This window comes from Coturnix japonica, chromosome 14, assembly GCF_001577835.2.
Source record: "Coturnix japonica isolate 7356 chromosome 14, Coturnix japonica 2.1, whole genome shotgun sequence".
NCBI classification, from domain to species: domain Eukaryota; kingdom Metazoa; phylum Chordata; class Aves; order Galliformes; family Phasianidae; genus Coturnix; species Coturnix japonica.
The window spans coordinates 12,128,273-12,155,478 of record NC_029529.1 but is presented as its reverse complement, the minus strand read 5'-3'; the positions used below and the strand labels follow the sequence as shown (position 1 = coordinate 12,155,478).

The window sequence follows — 27,206 nt, the reverse complement described above, 5'->3', positions numbered from 1 at the left end:
GCTGGCAGCGGCGCGGCGGGCGGCGCACACACGCACACACACCTCCCTGCATGTGATTAAATGGCTCGAAATCTGCTTCTGATTTCCTCGGGGAGGTGACTTTTCCCTTCTTTTCAACCCGGGATTTATTGGAGCCTTTTTACTCCGCTTCCAGGCAGCGGCCGGGACTCGGCTTCTCCGCTTCGTGCCTTTTGTTTTTTCTTTGGTGGATTTTCTTGTTTTTCCCCCTAAATTATTATTTTTCCTCTCCTCCTTCGCTCGTTCCCCGCCGCCCCCCGAGCGGACACGGTGGAGCGGGCGGGAGCTCGGCCGGCTGCGGGCACAGCGCTGGGGACCCGCCCGCAGCGCCGGAGCAGCGCTCCCGCTCCTCGCTATTTCGCCTTATTTTGCTTTCGCTCTTTTTTTTACTTTATTTTCTTTATTTCCTGGAAAATTCCTATTATTGCTTTTTTTATTTTTTTTTCCCTCTTTTTCTCTCTTTTTTTTTTATTTTCCTGTTGCCATCAGCCAAGGGAAGGGGAGCGGCCCCGCACTGCCGCCCGCGCTGCTGCGGCGGCCCCGGCTCCTCTCGCCTCCGCGGCCCCGGACCTTCCGGCGGACCGAGCCCGTTACCTGCCCGGCCGCGGTAAGCTGCTCCTCCAACTTCCCGGCGCGGGAAGCAGCTCCCCGCGTCCCTTCCCATCGCTCCCTCCCTCGCTGCCTTTTATTCCTCCCCTTTCGCCCCCATCCGCCCTTTTTTTTCCCTCCCCCGTTTCATCCTTTCTCTTCGGGCTCGTCGAAAAACGGGACTTTCTCCGCGGTGCCCGCGCGGGTCACGGCCGAACCCCCCGGCTCTGAGCTCCGCCGCTCCGCGCTTTGTCCCGGCCCGGCCCCGCGGAGGGGGAAGGGAGTGCCCGGCGCTGCGCGAAGCTCCGCGGCCTCGCTGCCCCCCGCGCTGCCGGGAGGGACCGCAGCGCCGACCCCCAACACGGGAGCGGTGCCCGGTTGCTGCGGCCACCGAACGCCGGCAGCTCGGCGGTGCGGCTCTGCCCTGCTCGGGGATCATCGTCCTGCACGGTGGAGGGGGGGTTCCCCTTGGGAGGGGGCTCCCGCGGGCTGCTCTCAGCTGTGGTGCGTTAGGGCTGGAGACCCCCCGATCCCCTCCCCCCTCGCCCCCACCGTGCCTTGGCCCCACATTGCAGCTGGGGGAAGAGCTGCCCCTGCACGGCGCAGTGTGTGAGCGGGCAGGGAGAAGGGGAGCCCGGCTGCGTTCGATGCTTTTCCTTTTGCCTTTCTGTCCCAGAGCTGCTGCTGAACCCTCATTTTTTCAAAGCTCCATCCCTCCCACGGCTTCCCCATGTCGCTGGAGGGTGGGTGGGTGGATGGATGGAAATACCTTTGCTGGGATAAGGACTGGCTGCTGCGCTGGGGATGTGGTGCTCGGCAGCCCCTTGCACGGCCTGGCCCTCACCATAATGTGAGCAGGGAGGTGAGGGAGGCCGAGGATGGAGCAGTGCGTGTCCTGCCAGGCAGCACTCGTGTGTGTTCAGCTCTGGTGTGAGCTCAGATGCGTATGGGCAGGAGGTGAGATATGAGCTGGGCTGAGCATCCCCACCTCTGGCCGTGCTGTCTGTGATGGACCCATGGTGGTGCTGCGGGTACCCCGGGGTGTGCAGCCTCCGGACAGCCAGGCACAATGCAGGTCCTTCTTCCCTCACTGGATCCACTGCTGCACACCCCCGAGGTGAGGAGGGGCCGCAGCTCCCTGTCATCGTGCAGCAGAGCCGGGGCCTGAGCCACACTGCAGACACCCTCTTCGAGGCGGTGTGATGGATGGTGGCACCTTTCCTTTCTGCAGTATTCCCGTTATAAAACAGAGGGAGCTGCTGTGCTTTTCTGACCGCCCGGTGGAGGTCCTGCTGTTCCAGCACTGGGTGTGCGGTGCCGTGGGATCCTCATTGCTCAGCGAGGTGCGCTGTGCAGCAGGAAGGCAGCAGGGCTGTGGCGATTGCAGGTGCCACTTTGGCTTTGGCAGGAACCAGAGTGAGCCTGGAGGGAAGGGTCTGTGTGTGGGGATGCAGCTTCTGCTGAGGAACCTCGCAGAATGCAAGGTGCCAAGGAGCCCACCTGGAGGGTGCTGGCGGCCAAGGGCTTTGGGCATGGCGTGCTGAGGGGCTCCTTTGGACAGTAGCTGAGGTGTAGGGCTGGGCAAGGGTCCTGGGAGGAGGCAAGCAGCAATGCAGGCCATGGATGTGCATTCCCAATGGGGCTGCCTCCATCTGCCCTCTCCAGGGAATCAGCACCCCTGCCTCCTGTTCCCCCACCTCCCAACCAGGCCCTGCTCCATAAGGAAGCAATTATTCTGTGCCCCCACAAGTCCCTCCCTGAGTCTGCGCAGGACATTTAGGCTCAGTATGGAAATGCGACAGATTTTCCATATTCCACTTTGCCCCGTGATGTTAAAAACGTACGTGACAGCCTCTTCCAAACGCTGCAGACTTGGCACTCGGTAAGAGCAGTGTGACACCAGGGCCATGAAACGTGGTACCCATAGCCAGAGAGAGAGACAACGAGAGGTCAGAGTGCAGCACGCTTCCGGCCCCGTTGTCGTGAGCCACCCCGTACCCAATGTGAGAGATCTTTCAAAGCTGGCCAAATGTTCTCATCTCCGAATACCATTTTAAATATTCATCCAGACTATTTTCAACATCTGTGCCCGGCATGTTGTGAAAAGGCAACAAGGGCCGTTATGGAAACCAGATCACTTTATTCCCATATGGAGTGGAAAGGGCAGGAGCTGTGAGGGCTCTGCGATGGGGCCGAGCGCCCGTGGGGAGCGATGGGAGGGTCCCCTCTGCCCGCAGTGTGTGACAGAGAGAGCTGAGTGGTAGCAGAGATGAACCAGCGGGGCAGCATAAAGGCAGCTGTGCTCTCTGCTCCCACAAGGCTGGGGCTCAGTGGGCTGCTGTTGAGTTGGGTGAGGAGGAGATCTGCGGCTGGTGCTGGTGGGAAGTGCTCAGCCCAGTTTGCGGTGAATTTAGTGTCACAGTGAAGTGGGCTCAGCCACATCATGCCACAAGGCTCCCCAAAGTGAGGGGACCAGCTCTGCCCAGGGCTGTGGGGGGCACCCCATGGTCCCAGCGGGTCCTCCCTGAGGGCAGCTCACCCAAAGCTCCCATCCCAGAGTCTCTGACACCTCCGTGCATGTCTGAGCGGCCTTGGGGTGGTTTGGGTGGACTCCTTTTTTTTTTTTGTTTTTGATAACCTAGGAAATCTGGGCTCCATTCCTCCCTTTTGTAACGTCAGACTGAAGCTAATTCAAGCCAGGCCAGATGCTGACCACAGGTATGCCAGTGTAAATTTGAATGGAGTCGCTTACGTCTTGCTTGGCCTGGTCTGAATGGAGCTGCTTCTGTCTGATGCCAGAGGGACTGAGGTCAGAATCTGGACCATCCTTTCCTGCGTGCGGGGTAATATGTATGCGTCTCTTGGCACTGCTGGGGTACCGTATGGCTTGTGTAATGCTGCCTCCGGCCTGCCAGAGAGCATTGCAACAACTATCGCCGAGCGCCTGCTGCGGGAGCACGCTGCCTTGCGTCGCCCACATGAGCCATGTGCACAGCATGGGGCACGGGAAGCCTGAGGGGCTGCAAGGAGTGAGCAGCTCTGCATGAGGGAGGTGGCTGTGGGTCTGTATGCATTGACAGCCCCCTGAAATCAGAAATGAAGGGGGAAGAGGGAGCTCGGCCAGGACTGTACTGTGCGGGAGCCACAGCCACGGTCCTGGTGGGCGGCTGCTCCAGTGCCCACAGCTCCAGCCTGTCCCGATGCCCACAGCCCTGCTGCGGCACGCTTGCCTCTGCCTCACTCCTTCCTACCCAAAAGCCAAGCCTGGTCCCAGTGCGTGGGGTTTTTCCTTTCCTTTTCAATATTTCTCCGTTGTGTTTTTGTCCTAACAACACATGGAATGATTTATCCGTGTCCAGAGCCCAATTTGGTCCTGGTGCATGCTTCTTGTTGGGGGCCCAGAGCCCCCAGCTGGCACTGGCTCAGCACATACAGAGGGGCCCCACGGCCCCCCAGCTCATGGAACTGGGCAGGTGCCCCATGGGTCTCTCCAGCAGCACATGTGGCCATGGGGCAGAACCCCTCATCTGTTCAAGTCCCCTGTGCCCTGATGGATGCTTCCATCCCTCACTGTGCTGTGCTGCAGGGAGCCTTGTGGGGCCGACTGCCCACATCTCTGCCCACACCCAGCAGGGACTGGGCACGGGGCTGCCGGGGATAGGGCTGGGTGAGCCCAATGTGCTTCCCCTGCCCTCTGTGGGCTCATTAGCCAACTGTGGCAGTTGTCGGCCATGTGTTAAATGGCATTTGCCAGTGCACAGCTCGGGCCTTCATTGCACCCTGTAGTGCTGCTATGGTGGCTGGGCTGCGGCGCGTGGTGTGGCCATTGCTCAGGCTGCTCACAGCTTCCCCGCTGCTTTAATTGGAGAAGGCTGCTCCAGCGCCGCAAAGGTCCTGGGATCAAATCTGGCTAATAACCGCCTTCCCTCCCCTCCCCATGTTGTTCCACTTAATCCTATAATTGCCTCTGCAAAGCTGCCGCGGCCTCGCTCTGCTCCCCAGTGACCCCAGGCCCGCTGCAGGCACCGGGGTCAGCGCTGGGAAGTGTGTTCTTCCCGTGCCGCTCACCTGCTGCACCTGCCTTCGTGCATCCGGGCTTTGCACTGAGGCTGATGAGCACCCAGCCAGCACTAGGAGCTGTTTTGCATCCAGGCCCAGTGCACCTGCAGTACAGTGCCCATGGGGGAGGATGGGGTGTCTGCATCTCCCCATTGAGCTCCCAGCATGGCTGCAGGCTGCGCAGAGCCACGGGTGCTCCTGGCAACGCTGCTCTGGGGCTCAGGGGTGTGGAGATGCCGTGCATAGCAGCTAATTTTCAAAGTGCAAAGCACTTCCGAGTGTGAAGGCATGAGGACTTCCATCCAAACCGCACTGCTGTTAGCATTCCCCATCCAGAGGAGTGAGGAAATCACCCACCTCAAAAATGCAACCGCCACTGGGGAGGAGCGTGGCCACGGCAGCAGCTGGGACAGAGGCTGCGGCCTCAGGGAGGGCAAACCTTGTGTCACGCTCCTGCTGGAGCTGGCGTCGTGTCCTCACCCAGCTGGAAGGCATGAGGGAACCTCAGTGTCGCCCTGGGGCCATGGAGGGCCAAATCCATCCTGATGCAGGGTCAGCATCTCTGCTTGGATGCTTTCTTCGGTGCTCAGCCGGCAGCGTCTCCATTAGGTTTGAAATGAGGGCACCGAAGATGGGAAATGGAAGGGGGGCAGGTGGAGCTAGGAGAGAAATACCCGCTGCCGGGCCTCCCTGGCAGCTTGCCGGCAGCCCAGGGGTCACGCTGAATATGCATAAAAGGGAGCAGATTGCAGCTGCCCTCCTCTCTGATGCAGAGGTGAGACCCGTGGAGACCACCGGCCCCGGCTCCCTTTCAGTGGGATAATGGGGTGAGCTGCGCATGGAGCGTGTGTGCGTGTGTGTGGTCTGGAGGATGATAATGATTTCCATTCACACGGTGCCTCTGCAGTGCCGACACGGCGCTCGGCAAGCGCCAGGGCCTGGCTCCCCTATGGCTGCTCCCCAGCTTAGCCCCACATTTTGGGCACCGGAGCACAGTGTAGGGCAGGAAGGTCTCTGCTGTGGGTGTCATCCCACGGGATATCCATCCTTTCAGAGCCGTCCCCATGTGACGTACAGGGTTGGGGGTCAGGGTGGTGGCTGCGCCCCATCCGTTCCCTCCCTGGGGCAGGAGGGGGAGTTCCCTGTTCACATGGGATGTGAGCAATGGGAGAGCTGGGAGCTGGTGGGAAGGATGGGGCTGTTCTGTGCTCTGCGGGTCTGTGTGCGGCTGGTGGGGCACCTCAGCAGCATGCACTGGGCAGGTGTGCTGCTGGGCGATGCAGGCCACCAAGCTGGCTGCAGACACTCCTCTCCCATCCGTGGTGGTGGAGCAGAGGGAAGGGCCCGTCCGCAGTGGGGAACTCCCTGGGCACCGGCCGTTGCCCTCTGCCAGCTGCTGGCTCAGGGGCTGCAGAGCTGGGCCTGGCCGGGCAGGGAGGAGCTTCCCTCATTAGTGGTTTGGCAGCCTGGCCGGGACAAGCTCCCTTCCACAGCAAAAGGAAAATAACAGAGAGCAATAGAAACAGGGCTGTCCCCAGCAGCAGGAGCGTGCTGCTGAGAGCAGCGCAGGGGCTGAGGACCAGCACTTAATTACTGGGAGTGCAGCACAGAGCCCCAGCCATCCTGCAACTCTGTGCTGGGGGCACAGGGGTTGTGGGGGCTCCTCCCCTGTTGGGTAGAGGCAGCAAGGCCAGAAGGAGCTCCTGGCAGTGGGAATGCTGTGGCTGTGGGGCAGTGGGATTTGCAGGGAGGTCGGCCACCGGCATGCAGCCAGCTCAGGGTCAGCAACAAGGGAGATGTGTGATGGTCCACCTCGCAGAGAGGCAGAGAGGGATGGGGTGCTGACCCCAGCAAGCTGTGACAGTGTTGTGGGGCTAAGTCCCATCCCCATGCTATTGCTGTTGAGAGCTTCAGCTCAGGGGCATCACCTCATGCATGCAGGGCTGTGCATGAAAGCCTGATGACATCCATGGGTGCGAACGTTCCCATCCTGCCTGAAACCTGCAGGATGTCTGTGTGGGAAGGGGCTTGTTCTGACCTCCTCCTTCCAATGCTGTCAGTAGGGCACCTTGAAATGATGCTGTGGCAGGGCACAGTGTGGGAGGACATTTGCAGCTCAATGCCCAGGTGTTGAGCTCATCCCTGCACCCTGTGCCCCCTGCAGGGGCTGTGCCATGCTATGAGTGCTCCATGCCATGCCATGCCATCCCTCACTCTGTGCTCTCACCCCAGGGAGGATGGAGGCCCCACAGCTCCTGCGCCTGCTGCTCACCACCAGCGTGCTGCGCCTGGCACAGACCGCAAACCCCTTCATGGCTCAGCAGACACCCCCAGACCCCTGCTACGATGAGAGCGGGGCTCCACGCCGCTGCATCCCCGAGTTTGTCAATGCCGCCTTCGGGAAGGAGGTCCAGGCTTCCAGCACCTGTGGGAAGCCCCCAACACGGCACTGCGACGCCTCGGACCCCCGCCGAGCCCACCCACCCGCCTACCTGACCGACCTCAACACCGCCGCCAACATGACGTGCTGGCGCTCCGAGACCCTGCACCACCTGCCCCACAACGTCACCCTCACCCTCTCCCTCGGCAAGAAGTTCGAGGTGGTCTACGTCAGCCTCCAGTTCTGCTCACCCCGGCCGGAGTCCACCGCCATCTTCAAGTCCATGGACTACGGCAAGACGTGGGTGCCCTTCCAGTTCTACTCCACGCAGTGCCGCAAGATGTACGGTAAGCCCAGCAAGGCCGCCATCACCAAGCAGAACGAGCAGGAGGCTCTGTGCACCGACGGCCTCACCGACCTCTACCCGCTCACCGGTGGGCTCATCGCATTCAGCACGCTGGACGGGCGGCCCTCGGCTCAGGACTTCGACAGCAGCCCCGTGCTGCAGGACTGGGTGACGGCCACCGACATCCGGGTGGTGTTCAGCCGCCCCCACCTCTTCCGGGAGCTGGGGGGCCGCGAGGCCGGCGAGGAGGACGGGGGGGCCGGGGCCACCCCCTACTACTACTCGGTGGGCGACCTGCAGGTCGGCGGGCGCTGCAAGTGCAACGGGCACGCGTCCCGCTGCGTCAAGGACAAGGAGCAGAAGCTGGTGTGCGACTGCAAACACAACACCGAGGGGCCCGAGTGCGACCGCTGCAAACCCTTCCACTACGACCGGCCGTGGCAGCGGGCCACCGCCCGAGAGGCCAACGAGTGCCTGGGTAAGTGCCCACCATGCTGCCCACGGGGCAAGGCCAGCGGGAGGGAGCACGGGGCCAAGCTGTGGGTGCAGTGGGGACAGGGGTGAGCATCTGCTGCTTGTGCCCCACAGGATGTGTGGGGTTGGCAGTGAGCACTCAGCCCCCGCTGAAGGCGTGAGGGTGTGTTTTGGGACATCAGCACATGAGGGGAGTGGTGCCTACTGGAGCTGCTTGTCCTTGGGGTAAGGCAGAGGTGGGCATTGGGTTTGATGCAAGCAGCTAAAACCTGGCAGGGGTTAAGCAAATGTCTGAGCTTTCCTATTTCAGCATGTTATTGTTCACAGTCGGTCTGACATGGTGCTGTGCTGTGGGCTTGGCTCATCTCTCCTTATAAAGCTTTGTGCAGGTTAAAGGTGGTGTATCCTGAAGGAAGCTTTTCACAAATATCGACCCCTTGTTGCTCTCCTGCTCTGCTCTTGTGTCTGTTTCTTTGGGGTTTCTGTGAGGCTTTTGCCTTTTGTCCATGCAGGTGGGGGATGCCAGAGCCCCACAAAGCCCTGGGAGAGGGAGGAACCAGCTCCTGCCCTGCCTGGACCCCCGCCCGGTCCCAGGGGGCCGCAGGATGGGGACAAGGGAACCGCGCCATCAATCAGCCCCCGAATGGCCCTCTGGATGTGCCAGAGGTCAGGGGACCTGTTAGTGTTGGTGATCGATGGCTTGTTGAGATCCCAGCTGCCAGCTTCAATATAAGTGTGTTAGCAAGGGGGAAAAAAAGAAGGCTAAAAAAGCTAAAAAAGTTTGCTGGTCCAAAGGGGCAGCCTGAGCCATTCTGCAAAACACCTCGCACCCTGTGAGAGTGAGTTAGCCTTGATGTTTCCCCACTTGCCCCAGAACATCACATTTTGGAGCAAAATTTGGAGGTGGACCAAAAGGAGGACTCCGGCCCAGCACCCCTCTGTCCCATGCTGCACCCTGCCCTTCATTCAGCCCTATGGGATGGGTGAGCAGAGGAATCCAAAGGGCCTCCCTCAGCCGGGTATCACTTCTGGCAGATGAGGCTGAAAAGATAAACGAGGGAGAGAAAAGAAGAGCAGGGAGGAGGCGGGGACACGGAGCGGTCCCTTCAAGACACCCTGACAAACCCCACACACAAAGGCTCGTAGCCAAGCTGCGTGTGAAAGTGGTTTTTCCTGTTGATTCGATCCCCTTCTTTCTCCCTTTTCCCTCTCGGGCTTTGTGCCCTCTCTGAAGGGACCTGAAAGAGCTCCTCCATCACACGCCTCCGAAGGGCTTAGCGGCTGAAAGCTGGATTAGCTCCCCGAGCCTTCCCCTCTGTGCCTTTCAACAATGACATCTCCCCAGCCAGCACGAACAGACGCAGCAATTAGCACCAATTAAAAGGAGAGGCCGCCCGGGAAGTTCCCTTTGCTCAGCCCAGGCTGTGGGGTTTCCGACTCCATCCCACGCCCCAGCCCTGTGCTGCCCTGTGGTGGAGGAGGAAGAGGAGGAGGAGGAAGATGGTCCAAGTGCCCCGGAGTGCTCTTCATCCCACGTGAGCAGCTGGGGATGGAGTCGAGGGGCTGGTGCAGTCTCTGTCCTGTGCTCCCTGGTGCTGCCCATCGCTGCCCCGAGTGGGGCTGTGGGCTCACCCAGCTCTGGATGGGGGATGAGGGGAAGTCCTGCCCTGCAGTGCAATATAGACATGGCCAAGTGTGCATGAAGGGCTGGGTCAAAACAAAGCTGGTACATCCATCCCACTGTCCTGGGAGCTTGTGCAGCAGCTGAGCTGGGCCATGGAGTGTGGAGAAGGATGGAGCTGTGGGCAGGTGTGCACTGTATTTAGGGGAGCACACGAGGGTTCCCATGGGTTCTGCTTTTCTCATGTCACAAGAATTTCCACTTCTCACCGGTGCTAAAGGCAGGGATGTGTGTGTCATGGGGGTGCTTTGGTGTCTGCAGGGAGCAGAGTTGCTGCCATAGCTGTGGGATCAGCTGCTGGGCTGACAACAGTGGTTTTGCCACACTGCCAGCTTGGCACGAGGGCAAAGCCAGCTCCACGCTGCACAGTGCATGGCCCCATGCCCACCGTGCTGGCTGCAGAGCGGTGCCATTGTACCCCGGGTACAGCCGGGCCCTCCCAGCCTCAGGGATGGGCTCAGGGAGGGGAGATCCCCACAGAGGTGCGGGCAGGAGCAGGGTCATGAGCCCCCCGCCCCCCCCGGGGGATGCATTAGCGCTGTTCTGGCAGCCCTGCCCTGCCCTGCCCTCCGTCCCTTCTGCTGCTCCCGCGGAGCTGCCACACAGAGCCCGGTGCCCCAGTCGGGGGGCTGTCCCCAAGGCAGGGGGGAGCGGATTAGTGCAAAGCAGCCACTGGAAGTAATTGATCCACTCGCTGGTAATGCTGGAGCTCTTGTTCCCATTGTCGCCGCCGCGGCTGGAGCGCCTTTCTGCCCGCGGCACAAAGGGGAGACCCTGCTCCGGGAGCAGAACCTGTCCCGTGGAGCACAAGGACAGCGCTTGGGGCTCGCTTTGATGCAGGCTCTGTGTGCTCCCAATGGGGCCGCTCTCCCTGCGCACCGGGCAGAGGAGCAACCAGGAGCTGAGGACATCAATCTGGGATGCCGGTGCATGGAGTGCTGATGGGATTTGCAGACCCCCCTCTCCTTCATTCATCCCTTCCGTCCCCCTCTTGTGTAAGCGTTCCTGGTTTTATCTCAGTGTTCCCGATGCAGAATTCCTTCAGAAATCCCCTTTTTAAGCCCAATGAGCTGACCTGGCTTCCTTTACACTGGTGCCAGGCAGGAGGTGGCTCTGGGAGGCGGTGAGCAGGGCAGCAGACACCCTCCCCCCACCAGCATCCTCCCTCTCCAGTGGCTGTGGGGCACTGGGTGAACTGGGGCCAGGGGTCTGCCTGCAACCGAGGGCATTAGCGCTCAGCTGGGAGCCCTGAGCCCTGCTCCTGGGATGGGCTGTGGCAGTTCAGCCTCATGCCACCCTCACTGTGTGCTCACAGACCCTGGGGTGCTTCCTGGCAGCCAGGTGTTGAGCCGTGCTGCTGTGCCATCCCAGTTGTGCCACCCCTTCCCTGTCCCCATCGCCATTCCACACAGGCAGGGAACAGCCCACGTGTTGGCACTGGGATCTGGGGCTCTCCTGCCCTGCTCCTCTCTGGGGCTGAGGTGCAGCCGTCCTGCCTCGCCTCCCGGCTGGGCTCCCCTCCAGCCAAAGCAGGGGCGTAGCTGAAATCCGCTGCGGGTTGGCAGCAGCAGCCGGTCTAGGGTTTCGCTGAGCCAGCTCCGTTAACTAATCGCTCCCAGGGAGCTCGTGGGGGCGGCGAACCCCCTCATGTCCTGCTGGCACCGGCATCTGTTGCACGTGTGCTTCCCACGCGTGACGCTGCCCATCCCGTGTCCCTCGGGGTGTCCCCAGCCCTGCACTTCTCCCACCATCACCTCGCTGCTGACCCGAGGGGAGCTGGGGGGGAGGAGGTGTTGGGGTAGCCAGAGTTCAGGCAGGGGTTCAAAGCCTTCAAAAGGGGGACAGAAGGAGGCCCCGTTTCAAGGTGTTGACATTTAATTAGTCTATTATCGCAAATTATTAGATCTTGTGATTGTTTAATTGATCATATGATTGTTTAATTGGGCATACTGTACAAGGGCAGAAGCAAACCACCACGTAATTAGCCCCAAACTGTGCAATTAAATTCTTATTAATACCCCAAACAGCGGGGAGCATTCAAGCCTTTAATTAGTGATTAACAGGAGACAGACAGAGCTTGCAACCAAGTCGGCTCTGAGAACAGCACAAGCATTTAGCACAGTGTGCGGGGGACCGTCCGCTCTGATTAGCACTGCATGCCCAGGAGTGCAGAGCCTCTCCTGTGCCACACTGTGACCCTGTCCCCATCCCAGCATGGCCAAGCCTGGCCAGATCCTCATACTGAGGTCCCCACAATGGCCAACATCACCCTGTTGCCCTCGGAGCAGCCCTCAGTGCTGGGGCAGTGCAGGGGTGGCCCTGGGGCTGTTGGGGACATAGCACACAGCAGCAGGGCAGCGAGCCAGCCCCTGGCCCTGCTTCAATGCCACAGAAAGGCCGGGCTAGTTACTCCATCACCAATTAAACTGGGGCAATGAGGGACCTGCGATGGCTGAGGTGAATCATTTACCTGATTTTCCTCCTCCACTGCACCCATGTCCCTTCTGTTTCCCAGAGGATGCAGGAGGTTGCAGGGGCCCACGATTTCTCCTTCTGAGTGAGCAAAGCAAAAACAGGGTCCATTTGCCCCAGAATCTCTTTCTTGCAGGTGCCTCTGATCGGCAGCACAAGCCACCCAGGCCAGCTTGTCCCCCAGCCTGGGGACAGAGCAGCAGCCTGTGCTCTGGTGCTGGCCCTGTGCAGAGCCTGGCAAAGCAGCTGCATCTCTGCTGCACCACATCCCCACTGTGCCCCCTGCATCACTGTAATCCTAGTTGGGAACTGGGAGTTGGTCCATGCCTGGTGCACCAAGTCAACAAGCACAGAGTCAGGGCCCACATGAAGGTCTTTGTTTAATTCTGCACAGAATCGGGTGCTTGCTTCTGAATGTCCCAGCTCCTGAGTGGGTAACAACTGGGGTAACATCCCCATCACACCAACACCACCCCCATCACGCCAGCACCATCCCCACTCTTCCAACACCATCCTCACCAGCAGCAAAATGTGCTGCTCTTCCTTCAGGCACCACATCCCACTGTCCAGCCAAGCACGAGAGTTCACCCCTCCGACACCAGTAACAAGTGAGCTGAGAAGGCACAGAGCCCAGGACGCACCCACTGCCCAATGGAGTGTCAGTGCTGTGCCTGTCCTGGGATTTTTACACTAATCTCATAATGTGAAGGAGCCAGGGGTGGGCTGTGTGGGGCCGTGCTGGGGCTGGAAGCAGGCTGGGCTGCTCCAAGGGGCTCCGGGTTCAGGGTGTGTTGCTGCTCTCCCCATGCGATGCCAGGACTGTTTGATCTGTGCAGGCTGAGGCTCCTGTGTGCTCCTGGGCAGCCCAGGGGGGGTGAGCGGGGGAAACTTCACACAAACGACCAGCAGGCCCAGCAGTTAAATCTGGGCTGACACGTTAATGAATTTCACAGTACGCCTGGAAAAACTCTCACCCAGCCTCAATTTACCAGCATGAGGAGGGGGCTGGGGGCGGGCGCTGTGTTTTGCCAAAGGAAATCTTGTTCCCATTATCTTTTTGTGAGAATGTTAAACAGGAACTGGCACTGCTTTCCCATTTTATCTCGCACACGTGGAATCGGGCGGGGGGGTCTTCACTGTTCCTGTGGCTAATGAAAGAAATAGCGTGCATGTTTGCATCGGTGTGCACGTGTGTGGGGGCACGTGCATGTGTCTCTGTGTGTGTGTGTGTACATATATGAACACACATGCTTGTGCACATGCTTATGACGTGACCATACGTGCCCACATGTGAGCGCACGTGAGAGTGCACACATACTTCTGCACATTTGTGCGTGCATGTGTCACTGTGGGCTTCTGAGTGTGTGTGTGTGCAGAGCAGAGCCTTAACTACGAGCAGTTTGGGGGCTGTGCTGCTGGTGCTGAGGCTGAGATCCTGTGGGGCAACAGGCTGCAGATGCCTGGATGGTGCTGCCTGGCCAGCACTGCCAGCCCCCCCTGCCTGGCTGCACCCCTCTGTCTTGCCTTTGGCTGAGCAGCCCCGTGCTCCGTGCCCACATGTGCCCATCCTCCTTCTCACTGACCTCCAGCCCTGGCCCCTTTGGGAGGCAGATGCTGCACATCTGGATGGCACTGGATGGCCCACACTTCTCCTCACCTCCATGAGGAGACCCCATGGGGTAAAAGCCATGCCTGCTGCCCCTGTTCCTGCTGACCCTCTTCTCCTTTGCAGCCTGCAACTGCAACCTGCACGCCCGGCGCTGCCGCTTCAACATGGAGCTGTACAAGCTGTCAGGAAGGAAAAGCGGCGGCGTTTGCCTCAACTGCCGGCACAACACGGCTGGGAGGCACTGCCACTACTGCAAGGAGGGCTTCTACCGGGACCTCAGCAAGTCCATCACGGACCGCAAGGCCTGCAAAGGTAAGATGGGAGCGATCTGCTGCCCCGAGGGAATGGTGGGGGATGGCCCCGAGCCCAGCATGGCTGTGGGTGCCCAGATCCAAGGGATGGGGAGGGAGACCCATGGGAGCAGGTGGCTGGGGGAGACCTCTCTGCCCTACGAGGAACTGCCCTCGGCCCTTGCACAACTGCAGGCACAGCCGTTGGTGTTGGGTGCCGGGGAGGCGTGGAGCTGTGCAGGTGCTGCAGAATTGGCAGCTTGCTGGGGATTAGGCTCTGACACCAACATAGTCTTGGCTGTAGATAAACTTGGAAGTCTTCACAGTGTGTCACAAAAGGATTTGTGGTGCTTCCTCACCTTGGGAGGGCTGGAGTGATGCTGGCAAGGATTCTCTTCTCCCTGCTGCGCTGCCATGGGCGCTGCTGATAGTGGCTCCATCTGTGGAGTGCTGAGCAGTGCCGCCCATGGGCAGGGTGCATTGCCCTGAGGCACCTGGGAGCCGTTCTGGCTCCAAACAGGGAGCAAAGCCCAGCCCCACAGGACCTGACTTGTGCCAAGCCTGAGGCTCTCCTCTCCCAGGGCTGCCCTGCCTTATCTCTCCTGTCCAGCCCTCTCCGTGCAGCCTCCATCCTCTGTGGAGCCTCCAAACAATGGTCCCATCAGCAGCTGTCAGATAACAAAAAGCCACCTTGACCATCCCGTTGGACTGCCGCTGCTGTGCTGACCCCACCAGCGGGGACGGGAGCTTTGCCGTGGTTTCTCCAAGGCCAGGAACTCACCTCTGATCCCATTTTTCCAGCTGAGATTGCAAGTATCTCCCGGAAGGGAGGACGGCTTCCCCTCTGGCAGTGGTACTGCACAGATAGCAGGGAAAGCTGCTTCCGCGTGCACTGGGGATGCGTTGGGGTGGCGGTGGAATGCTGCCCAACCCCCAGCCCATCAGATGCCCTCAAAGCAGGAGAGCACTTGGCGGGGTCTCTGTGTGTTTACATGGGACCTACAGCAGCTGCTGATGCTGGTGTTGTGCAGCAACTTTGTGGTCATAGAACTGAAGTATTTGGCTTGCAGGGCTCCACGGAGTGCTGGTTTCATGGGTAGGTTGGGCTTGTTTGGAGCCAGAATGCATCCAGTGTTGTCATAAGTAAAAACCCTTTGTGGTCCATGCTGGATGAGCCACCTTGGCTTCTCCTCATCCTCAAGGGCATTTGTATTGGCAGTAACTATGCTGGTACTAACAAGAATGGCAATTACAAGGAAAATGATGGAAATACAGAAGGTGTAAGGAAAAGGGAACTCACCAGAGCTGAGACAATCCTCCCTGGCAAGCAATCTCCAAGAGATGCTGCCTCAGTGAGGGTCAGCCCTTAAATGAGGTCTCAGAGGAGGTGGAGTTGAACTCCACCCCTCCAGGGAGCACAGCTACATAACTTTCACCTGTGCTCCCACAGCTGACCCCACACTTGCCTCAGCTGATTAATCAGTGGTTCACACTGTGATCTCCCATACAGCATTGGCAGAACAAAGCAAAGGGAAACCAGCTTTGGGCACAGCAGACCCACAGCTGAACCCCAGGACATGAGTGTTTCCCATTGGCAGAGCTCATGCATCATTGGGGTGACAGTGGGAGAGGAAGAGGAGGATGCAGGATGAGGAGCACATCCTGAGGGTCTGTACACCACATCATGGGTAGTGCTCTGGTCCTCAGGAGTGCCAGGCAGGCTCCAAGGATCCTTGCTGGGATGGCCCCGTTTCCCCACTGTTCGAGAGATTCCATGTCTTTGCACATAAGAAGGCTGAAGCAGAGGAAAAGCTGCTCCCTTCCCCTGCAGCGTGCAGCAATTCCCCCCAGCCTCTCCAGCCTCCTGGGACTGGAGACAGCCAGAGGTGGGGTCATAGCATAGACCGAGGCCATGACTGAGCAGCTGTGGGATGGGGTGGGATGGGGTGGGATGGGACAGCAGCAGCCCCAGCTCCTGCTGCAACACAGTCAGGCTAGAGCAGTGCAGCACAGTGGCCTTTTCCATAAGGATTTCCCCATGCTGGAGCTGTGCTCAGTCTCCCCTCATCCCCAGGGGTGCCCCCAGCCCCAGGCAAGAGCCCTCCATGTGCAGGAGCAGCCGGGCAGGCGGCAGCCTCATCAGCCTGCGGTTTCAGGGAAAGCCCTGAGTCATTTCCTCTGGAGGGCAGGCAGGGGGCTGCCTCAAATGGAGCTGCAGTGAAGCCCCCAGTCTGGCTGCTATCCCCACATCTGGCACACGTGCACACTCCCCCCACCTTGCATTCCCTCTCACCCTGCCGTCACCCAGTACTGGTCCATCCGGGGAAGAGTGCTTACAGGATGAAAGAAAAAAGAACCAAAGAAACAGGATTTTGTCAGATGCTGCAGACTCAGCGCAGCCTTGAGGCATGAGCGTGAGCTGGGTGTGGGTTTGTGGGACCACTTCCATTGCGCTGCCCTGTGCCAGGAGCTCTGGGGCAATGTCCCACTCATCCCACAATGCCTGGGGCTGCAGGGGCATCCTGGGGCCATGGGGCTGTGAGGTGAACATGTGCATGAGGTGCTGAGGGCCCAGCCAGTTTCTGGACACAGGCACTAAACTGCAGGAGAGGTTCAGTGTGTTTCTACCCTGGCAGAGGCTCAGATATCGTCATTGCTCTGGGGCTGCAGCACCCAGCTCAGCAAGTGAAGCCACTGACCCCAGTGCAGCATAGGAGCGGGGTGCTGCAGCACGGTCCCCCTGCACAGAAGAGCTCTCCTGCAGGTCCCCGTGCCATGCAGGGCCGTGGTGCCACTTCCTGAAGGCTGGCAGTGCCTGCGAGTGGTTTTGAAATGCTGCAAAGGCTCAGCCCAGCCAGATGAACATGTGCACAAAGCCTGTCCCCCGCTACGGGGCATATGTTGGAGAGGATCTTGCAGCAGAGCAGTGCCTGGTTCTGCAGAGCCAGCTCCTGGCTCTGTCCCAGGCATCCAAGTCAATAATAAAATCCTTCACGCTTCTGTTCCTCTGACCATCCCTCCCTCACAAAGCAGAGAGCATTTCCCCTTTCCTTGTGTGTATGCAGGAGTGGATCCATGTGGATCCATGCCCTCCAGACTGTGCCTGCCCCAGGACATGGAGATGCAATAGTTTGGGCTCATTTTTTCCAAAGCTATAACATGCACCTGCTGCTTTGAGTACCTGCACTTCTGCAAGGAAAAAGGAGAATAAAAAGCAAGGCCCATGGGAGCAGGTCTGGAGAGCATAGAGCAGGGCAAGCAGAGCTGCAGGCAACCAGTGAAGATCTTCATCCAGCGCTGGTCCAGGGCAGCCGTGGAGCAGCCTAACAAAGGGAAATGTTGGAAGAAAGCTCAGCTCATATTCAAGACTTGAAATGGTAGCCCAGAGGCCGGCATTATCACAGCGTGAGTTATTCAAACAAACCCAAACTGTTTTATTAAATAACAATTCAAGTATGGTTCAACTCTGCTGGGATTCGAAGATGGGCACAAAGATGCTCCCTGTGGATTACATCTGCCTGCATCTCCCATAACACCTGGTGGAGTAGGGGTGAACCCAGCAGTGGCCACCAGCAGCCAGCAACCAGCCTCACCACAGGGCACTGCAGCATGGAGGAGCTGGGAGAGTGAAACACACAGGACAGTGTGCAGGATTGATCCAACGGTGGTAATTGGAAAGTCAAATAAAGAAAGGCTGTGCATTAATCCCCGTGATTTAAAGAAAACTGTAAAACGTGAGCTTTCTCCAATGAAAACTGATGAAGCAGCAGCAGCTAAGCCTCAAGAAGCACAGCTACTCTCGATATTAGGCATTAGACATGATTCCTGGCAAGCACAGCTCCATAGGTTAAGCCTCGGGCTGGGTTCTCCTTCCCAGCACCCAGCGGGAGCTCAGGCATTGCGGGCAATGGGCACAGAGGTGGGGGCACATAGGGGTCAGCCCTGGGAAGAGAAGGGGCACAGTGAGACACAGCAACCTGCTGGGACTGACCTGTCTCTACTGGACATGGCATGAGCAAAGGCAGCTCACCTGCTGCTCCAGGTAAGGTGTCGAGTCTTTGGAAGCCTTCTTCACAGCACAAGGAGGATCCAGCTGGATGAACTGGATCCTGACCGAGCTGAGATTTATGGACCTGCTTAAACTTTACACCGGGAATACACAGCTGAGACCGGGGAGATTACGCACAGAGTGTGAAGCTGAGCACTTGCATAAATCTCGTCTGGACGTGAGCCTTCTGCCATAAATCTCCCAGGGCACAGACCAGCCCTCGCTGTGCACACAGCCTGTGTGCAGTGCCCATGACAGCCCACCTGGCACTGCGACCCTGCTTGGGCTCTGTGTGCAGCCTCATGCAGCAATTCAAGCCTTCCTGGTGGCAGAGACAAAGCGGTGGCCACTCTCCAGGAGCAGCCATACCTGCCAGCTCCTCAAGGGTACCTGTGCCCCCCCGAGCCTGCACTGAAAAGACACTGCGGCACATTGTTAGCCCCAGCCCCAAGGAAATGGCTGCAGGTGGTGCTCATGGCCACAACCGCCCTGGAAAGAGCAAGGCTATGGCTGGAGAAAGGGCCCTTGCTCCCCGCTTCATGCCAAGGCTCCCTCACTCACTGCCATTTGTTATCACAGCTGAGCCCCCAAAATATCCTTGTCAGAAACACGTCCGTTTCCAGCCCCAGCCAGGATCTGATAAGGAGTGCAGCATCTGGTCCCCATTAGAGGCTGCTTGCTCTTGTTTCTCGCCGTGTAGGAGAAGCCTGGGGAGCCGTGCCGTGGTGCTGCGACCAGTCCCATCTGGTGAAAATTAGGGAAGCGATAACATCGGGGGGCTGTGGGGATGGGTGGGGGGAGATGTTTTTGTTTTGCTTTGGAATCACGTTCAACTCTTACACCGATGGAGGCCAAGATAACCCCCTCCAGCTTGTAGCCAGGCCCAGCCTCGGGCCAGCAGAGGGAGGGTCCTTTCCTGACAAAGCATTGTCTCCTTCCTCCTGCATCCCTGGCTCCATCATCCAGTATGGGTATCTCCATGATGATGATCTGCTTCAGACCCATCCCAGGGTTGGAAACCAAATTTCCACTCAGCTCAGGTTTGGCTTGTCTCCTGGGGAGTCTGTGATGGAAGGCCATTAGAATAGCATTTTCCAGCATGGGCTTGCATGAGATTGGATGGGTGTTAGGGCTTATGAGCCAGGGCAGCATTGAGAATCATAGAATCCCTGTATGGTTGGGTTAGAAGGGACCTCGCAGCCCCCAGCCCCACCCTTACCATGGGCTGGCTGCCCCCACCATCTCATCTGCATAAGGCCCATCCATGACACCTCCAGGGATGAGAACCCAGAGCTCTGGGTAGCAGTGCCATGGCCTCACTGTCCTCCAGGTGAAGGATTCCTCCCAGCATCTGGCCTAACTCTCCTCTTTTAGTTTAAGACCATTCCCCCTTTTCCTATCTCTACCAGAAGACCCACTTCAGGCCATCCCAGAACAAAACAAGGCTCAGGTTGATGTACCAACTCCATATTGTCTCAGCATTATGGAGAGGAGGCTCAGAGGGCATTCCCCCATGGGCTCACCGCACTGTGCCCTACAACTGGCAGCAAGTGGCCAGCCCAAAGTACCACAGACAAGCTGTGGGCTTGTTCCATGTGTTGCCTCCCGTATAACCAAAGACTTTCCTCCCTTCCCTGTTCAGCCTGTGACTGCCACCCAGTCGGTGCTGCCGGCAAGACCTGCAACCAGACAACGGGGCAGTGCCCGTGCAAGGACGGCGTGACCGGCCTCACCTGCAACCGCTGCGCCAAGGGCTTCCAGCAGAGCCGCTCACCTGTGGCCCCCTGCATCAGTGAGTCCTGCACCAGATGAAGTGTCCCCAGGGGGACTTAATGACCTCTGTTATTCATGGCAGGCCCCCCCAGTCTGTGGTCTTTCTTAGTGGGCTCCTTAGAGGTGATGCACTAAATCCCCTGTGCACCCCATTTGAAGAGGGCTCTTGTCTGTCTGCCTCCCCCAGATCCCTCCCCAGCTTCAGGCAGACCCCAACACTCTTGGTAAAGCTGACAGGGCTGGGAGACCCCTCTGTCTGGAAAGAAAAGAATACCCATGGTGGGCTGGGAAGGGGAGCTGCCCAGGGCTGGGGACCCCTTTCCTTAAGGCATTTCCCCCTTTCTCTTCCAGAGATCCCTGCAATCAACCCAACTTCTCTCGTCACCAGCACGGAGGCACCTGCAGGTAAGTGAGAGCCCCAACCCTGCCTGGAGACACCACCTCCACCCTCTGCCCCACAGCACACCTATCAGGAGTGCCAAACCTCTCCAAACCCACATCAGCAGCCACAAGGCTGCCTATAGTGAAAGAATCAATAAGGGTGGAAATCCTCAGTGTTTCTGGAAAGGGACCAACAAGCCTGCAGAGCTGCTGACACAGGGAGCACCAGGGCTGGCAGTGCATGGGCTGTGCCTGGTTCTCATGGGACCAGGAGGTACATTCAGGGCCCTTAGGGTCTGCAGCAGGCCAGGGGCTGGGGTCAGGTGTCTTTCCTTGCTCTGGCTTGGGTATGTAGGGTGATGGGGGTGGGAGTCAAAGCTGCTCTCCAGCTCGCTTTGCTTTCTGGCCATGAAGCATCCAAGCTGGAAATGCCAGAGAAGGGGCTTAGTTGAAAGGAAAATGGAGTGGATTTGAGTGATTTTGTTGTAAACAGAGAGGGGCGCGTGGGGCAGAGTTAATCAGGGTGACTCCCTCCGGTGCTTCATAAATAGATGCATTCTTAGTATCCTGTCTGCAGGATTTTCAGCTGCATGAAAATAAATGGCACTCAATGGAGATCCTGGCATTCACTTTGTTTTGGTGGAGCAGGTCTGTGTTCAGCAGTCCAATGCTGTACCTGTGCCTTCCTTGTTGGAAGGTTTCTGGCTTATAGCTCCAGTATATTTAGTGCAACACAGCCCACCTCTGCCCACAGCCTGCACCAGGGACTGGGGCCCCTCTGGACCCTCTTGGGGTGACTGGGCATGACCAGGGGCTGTCCAGGGCTGTGCACTTCCCCCTACCCCCCTCCTGCTTCCTGCACCCCTGCTACCTGCCTGGAGCCCCAGAGCCCCCTCCCCTCCGCCCCACAGCAGGTGCACCTGCAGGAACAGGGGGACATTGTTCAGGGCTGCGGCTGCTCAGGTGCTTCCCCACCGCCACATCCCGGCCCTGTCTGCATCCGGGCTGTGTGCTGACATTGCCATCCCGTCCCCACGTTTTGCTCCCCAGCCCCTCACAGCCGCTGGGGTCCGGCTTTGATCCCTGCCCAAACGCTGGCCAGCTTTACAGCAAAGCGTCCTGCCCCCATTTCTTGTAATTTTTATTATTATTAGCCCCAAATATTTTCCACTTCGCAAAAAAATAATGGTAGTTTAAAAGAAAAAAACACCAACCTTGTTCCCCGTTAGTGGAATTAACAAAACGAGCAGAGTGCAAAAGAGGGCTTTAAAGGAATTCAAAGTCAGCAGTAAAAGACTTGCAGCCGTAACACCTAATTAAGTTACATCTCTCTTCAAACCAAATATTCCTTCTTTTTTTCTCGAGGCGCAGAGAAGTCAACCAGATGTGCAAACTCACCACCCCCTGCACCCCCTCATCCCCCAGCACTGGGCATCCCACAGCCCTGTTGGGGACATGGGGCTGGGAACAAGCCTGGCTCAGTCCTGCAGTGCATCGAGGCCCACGGGCAGACACGAGTCTTCTTCGTTTCTTTCTTTCCCCCAGGTTTCTTACATAAGTGGAGCAGGAATTGTTTGTATTTTTGAGGGACATTCCGCAGGAAAAGCTGAGGTTAAAAGCCCCCAAACGAATCCCAAATTGTTAATCCCAAATACCATTTCTGGCTTTTCGGAATCACAGTTTTAAGCTGTTAATCACGAGCAGGAGCCCAGGGCAGTCATTGTTTTTCCTCCTTCTTTTCTTCCCTTTCCTTGTTCCCAGGCACAGAGCTGGCGGAGGGCTGGGGCTGCCAGGTTGACTGGGGCTGCCCCACAGCTCAGCACCCCATAGCACATCGCTGCCCCATAGCCCGGCTGTGGCGGGGCTGAAGGCAGGAGGGTTTCCATGCAGCCTTCTCCTCCTGGCCCTGCATTGTGCAGTGCTGGCTGCTACTGCGGTGGCTTTGCTCTCAATCCCCGTCTCCAGCAGCGGAGGGGACCGCGAGCCCATATGGTCCTGTGTGTCCTTGTGAAATTGTAGCTTGGCTCTGGCCAGATTTGCAAGGAGCTGAAAGCGGCCCCAGCGGGGTTTTCCCTTCATAGGAGCCTAAAGCGTGGCCCGCTCCGAGGATGCTGCACACTGCCAGCTGCAGCGTGCCGTGCCCCCAGGCTCTGTCCCCACTGCCACCAGTGGCTCCATCCCTGTGCACAGCTCCCAGGAGGGGATGCGACCGCTGGGCACTCTGTCAAGCTGCAAGAAGAATGCAATTAATCACTGCGGCTGCTCCTCCTTCCCTTTATGATGCCTCCCCTCGTTTCCCCTGAGAGCATTCTGGTTTCTCCAAGAAAAATCACTCCAATCCACAAAACGTGTTTTCTGTCTCTGCAGATGACTCTATGGTACTTCAAAACCATTCTAGTCCAGAAAGGCTCAGCCCCACGGGGGTTGGGGGGTCGGTCCCTGGCAGTGCTCCTCAGTCCCTTCTGCCTCTCCATAGTCCCTCCTGTCCCTGTGTGGTGTCACAGCGTGGCTCAGTGGCACTGGGGATGGAGGAACCGCATGGGGACAAGGATGGGGATGGGGCGGTTATGGCAGCCCAGCCCAGGGGCAGCGCAGTGGGGCTGAGCCAAAAAGCAGAGCTCACCCCACTCTGCCAGGAATTGACTTTGTGCTGAGCAGCTTCTGTCAATGGCAAATTTGGAACAGGCAGCACCAAGTCCCCACTGAAAGGGAGCCGAGCAGAAAGGGCAGTGGCAGAGCTCAGGATGAGTTTGTGCTTCTGCGCTTCTTTCTTTCCTCTTTCTCCTTCCCCCCCTTGGCACAGAGTGCTGTTATTTCCCCACCATCCCCCTCCATCGCCAGCGATCGCTGTGGCAACCCGCAGACAAAGGCTGCTCAGTGGCTGCCCTCTGTCCTGGGACTGGTGAGGGCTCTGCCAACTGGACTGAGAACCTGGGAGAGGGAGAGAAAGGAAGAAGGATGGGCTTAGAAAAACATGCCATTTGGAAAGAGACAAATTGAGATGTTCAAAGGAAGGTGGCAGGGACAAAGAAAGGAGGAGAACCGGGCTGCTTCGGGCAATTGTTGGGATCAAAGCCTTTGGGGAGAAGGAGAGAGGCATTCCTGGCCTGCCCTCCCTCTGCTTGAGATGCAAATCTTAAGCCTTTAGAAATGCACAGAAAAAAAGCCTCCTTGAGGACATGAGCCTCTGCCCCAGCATGGGGAGGAATGGCAGGGAGGGATACTGTGAACAGGGAGGGATGCTGCGGGGAAGAATGGATGCTGCAAAGGAGAGGGGTGCTGCAGGGAAGGAGGGATGCTGTAGGGGGGGATGCTGCCTGTGTGGGTGTGTGCAGGAAGCTCAGAGTGGTGACCTCCCTGGCCGTGCTTGGTCAGTCCCAGCAGGACATGCTTGGGAAGCAGGGAGTGACTTCACCTGCTTCTCCTGTTCCTAAGCCCCCCTGAGGGCTTTGGGGTCCCACAGAGGACACTGGGACAAGGAAGCCCACTCTGGACATCATGACACCTTTGCCCACAGCAGGACAGGGCCCCACACACAGTGCTGTGCCACATGATAAACCCTCTGTTGCTCCTTTGCAGACTGTGACTCCTACTGCAAGCCAGCCAAAGGCAACTACAAGATTAACATGAAGAAGTACTGCAAGAAGGATTATGGTAAGGATACCCTGCATCCCCAGGGCCAGCAGTTCCATCAGGAGCTTGCAGAGCATCCCCATCACCTTCCTCTCCCTCTTTTCCCTCAGTGGTCCAAGTGAACATTTTGGAAATGGAGACAGTGGCCAACTGGGCCAAGTTCACCATCAACATCCTCTCCGTCTACAAGTGCCGCGACGAGCGGGTCAAGCGTGGAGACAACTTCTTGTGGATCCACCTCAAGGACCTGTCCTGCAAGTGCCCCAAAATCCAGATCAGCAAGAAGTACCTGGTGATGGGGATCAGCGAGAACTCCACCGACCGGCCGGGACTGATGGCTGACAAGAACAGCCTGGTCATCCAATGGAGGGACGCCTGGACTCGCCGCCTTCGGAAACTGCAGCGGAGGGAGAAGAAAGGAAAATGTGTGAAGCCCTGAGGGCCTCGTGCCCCACACAGATCCCAGCCCAGCTGCACACCCAGACCGTGCCCAGAGACTCTGTACATATATATCGTGTGAACGGACTCTTCTGTCTATAGTGTATATTTTGGCAATGGTTCCCCTTTGTGTGTGTGTGCGCACGCGCGCGCGTGTGTGTGTGTGTGTGTGTGTGTGTGTGTGTCTCCTTTGTCAATGTGTATTAAAAATAAGGCAGTAATGACAAACCTTTAACGAGGAGCAAAGCAGAGGGGGGTCTTGAAGGAGCTTGAGGGGCTGGTTTCTTGCTCTGGGCATGCTGCTCCTCACCCTTCTGTCCTAGTCTCTCTTTCCCCTTGAACAAAACCTTCAGCCCAGTGCTGCTGTCTGAGCTCACTGCTCTCCCTGCTGCGTGCTGAGGGCCTGGTCCCTCTCATGCGCTGCACATGTGCTGCTCTCAGCTCTCCGTGCCCCTTTTCTTGTGCAGCAGAGACAGGAGGTCAGTTTCCAGTGCACACACGGACTGGCTGGGTGGAGACCATCCAGCACTGCAGGACCAGCCCCAGGAGCTCTGCAGGGAGAACCAAGTGACCTTTCTGCAGGCCTGATCCTGCAGGACCTGAGCTTTACACAGACTGGTGCTGCCGCCCAGGGGCAGGACCCATGGAAATCTTGGGGACAGCCAGCGTTGTTGGCCAGCACCTCACAGAGCTGTGCCCAGCAGGGAGCAGGGGGCTGCCTGTCCTGGTGCGTGGTCCAGGTGACCCAACAGGAAAGACCTGCAGATACCCACGCTCTCCTCTCGTGCCAGCTCTGCGTGCTGCTGTGACCTTGGCCGTGCCAGGGATGCAGAGGTAGAGGTGGCAGGAAGACAGAAGAGCTTTCGCTGACCAACCTCCAGTCTTTTACTTCTTCTTCATACTGTATTAGTCTCCAGTTCAAACAGACATCAGTTTCTTCCCATGTTGAGGTTATAGTGGTCTCGGCACAATAAACATGAGTGGAAATAATAGTTGATCTGACAGTAGATATTCCTTTCCATACAAATCTTGCCTGTTTAGGAAGGCTGCAAGGCTCAGCAAGCTGTTGCAGCCTGCACTGCAGTGAAGATTCCATGCTCCCCCAAAATCCACTCTACACTTACTGCAGGACAGGAAGCCCCAGGTTTTCCTTTGGCACCTGTCCCCTCTTCACCTGAAGTCAGCTCCTAAAGCTCTGGGAGGACTTTGGTGTTGGCAGCTGCTGTTTGGGTCTTACCCTGCCCTCAGTTCAGCCCCCAGGACCAGTGATCCCAGCAGTGTCATTTGTGCATCCTGTTGGGGCCCTGCACTGTGCAGCTCAGCACCACTGCACAGCTGCCATCACATTAATCAGAGCTGAGCACCAGCTGCAGGCAGGGACCCACATCTGGGGGCCCAGAAGCACTGCCAGGGCTGCCCCGAGATGTGTAACTCCCATGTGTCTGCGTGCCTTTTTGTCACCTCTTCCCATTTGCTTTGTAACTGTAGCATAGCACCAGGTGGAGCAGACCCAGGAGGCCGACAGGATCATTTTGGGGACCCCTATGTGTGTTTGGGGGGCTCTGCTGGGCTTTCTGGCCTGCTGAGATGTGCAATATACGTACCACCTGGGGCACCCATGAAAACTGTGTCAAACATGTACAAAGAAAAGCCAGCAGATGCTATGGACCACAGTGTAACATATATATGTACGTTTGGTTTTTTATGATTATTTTATTGTTAATTTTTAATAACACAAGTCTAATAAGTATCGACTGCCTAATTCCATATCTTCTCTGTGGGTGATGGGAAGCCAAAGGGCTTCAGGGTGTTCTCGTGTCCAGCTCTGGGTGTTCTATGGGTGTCCCATGGGTGTCCCATAGGTGCTGCAAAGCCATCGCTTTGTGCTCTCCTGGAGCAGGCTTAGACCCCACGCAGAGTCTTCCAGCTCCAACTCCAAGAGCCGTAGCCGAGCAGAACAGGAACACTATTTCTTGTTGTTTATTTTATTTAGTTACTATTTTTATAGGATCATTAATAGTTGATGTCATTATTTCATCATTGTTCATAATGCTAATATTCAAACAAAGCCACAGTTAATGCAAGGCACAATCAAACTGAATTTCCAGTAGGCTTTGCTGCTATTAGAGGCAGAGTGATGGGGAAAGAAAGAGGGTAATAAGCAGCCGACTGAGCAGCTCCCACCCAGGTGTGAGGCAGAGCTGCACCAGGAGCAGCAAGACGGCCAGGCATGTTTCTTGGGATGGGTTCCCTGTGCAGCCCACAGGGGCTTCTCCTGGCCTTGTACAGTCAGCTGGGGCAAACTGTCTCTGGAACAGGCCAAGTCTGTGAGCTTCCCCCTGCTCTGGGACTGAATTGTGCAGCTGGTTGAAATTTTTCTCATTTTAAAACACTGATGGACATTTTTTGTCACGGAAAGCCGGAATTTGGCCAAGGAAAGAAGCAAAATGTGAGAATACTACAAGAGAATTTGATTCTCTTTTTTCCATATTCTCCAGCCAGCTCCAGTCATGAGAGATCATACGAGTGCTGACAGCTGAGCCCCGACCTGAGCAGACGGGCAGGCGGACAGCAGGACAGATGGATGCAGGCACAGCGTATTCCCATCCCTGCTCCCATGGCTCAGTGCTGTGCTCGGGGCATCACCGTCACCAAGCAGAGCTGCTCAGCCCCTTGTTGAGAGCCAGGTGAGCACTCAGGGATGCCCAGGCTCCTCCAGCACTGGGACACGCAGCTCACAGCCAAGCTGTGGGCACTGAGCACTTCACCTGCCTCCCACTTCCCAAAGGATGCTTTCCATGTGTATTCTCACACTCTTTCAGGGCATTTTTTACATCAGAGTTACTCACCATGTCACCAACACGTTTGTGTGCTCACTCATTCATCCCAGCTATCTGTTCATCTTTACCAGGGCGTATTTTGGTGTAGCACTCAGCATCCCATGCACTGTCTCCAACAGCAGCTCACCCACCCTGGGTGCAGGGAGCCAACCCCTAAGAGGGGACCCCCCTCTCCT

At 57.7% G+C, this 27,206-nt stretch overlaps 1 protein-coding gene across 2 annotated transcripts; it reads left to right on the top strand.

The window, feature by feature from the left end:
* Positions 1 to 25,942, top strand: NTN3 (netrin 3). 2 transcript variants are annotated; one of them, XM_015877439.2, is made up of 7 exons: positions 1 to 625; positions 6,898 to 7,869; positions 13,751 to 13,939; positions 19,608 to 19,757; positions 20,090 to 20,143; positions 23,699 to 23,773; positions 23,863 to 25,942. In XM_015877439.2, the coding sequence occupies exons 2-7, from the start codon at positions 6,903 to 6,905 to the stop codon at positions 24,189 to 24,191; spliced, it is 1,764 nt and encodes a 587-aa protein (XP_015732925.1). In that variant the 5' UTR covers positions 1 to 625; positions 6,898 to 6,902; the 3' UTR covers positions 24,192 to 25,942. The 2 variants fall into 2 exon arrangements, with proteins under 2 accessions (XP_015732925.1, XP_015732924.1); XM_015877438.2 differs by lacking the exon at positions 1 to 625 and having other exon boundaries at positions 5,121 to 7,869.
* Positions 25,943 to 27,206: the final 1,264 nt, after the last annotated feature.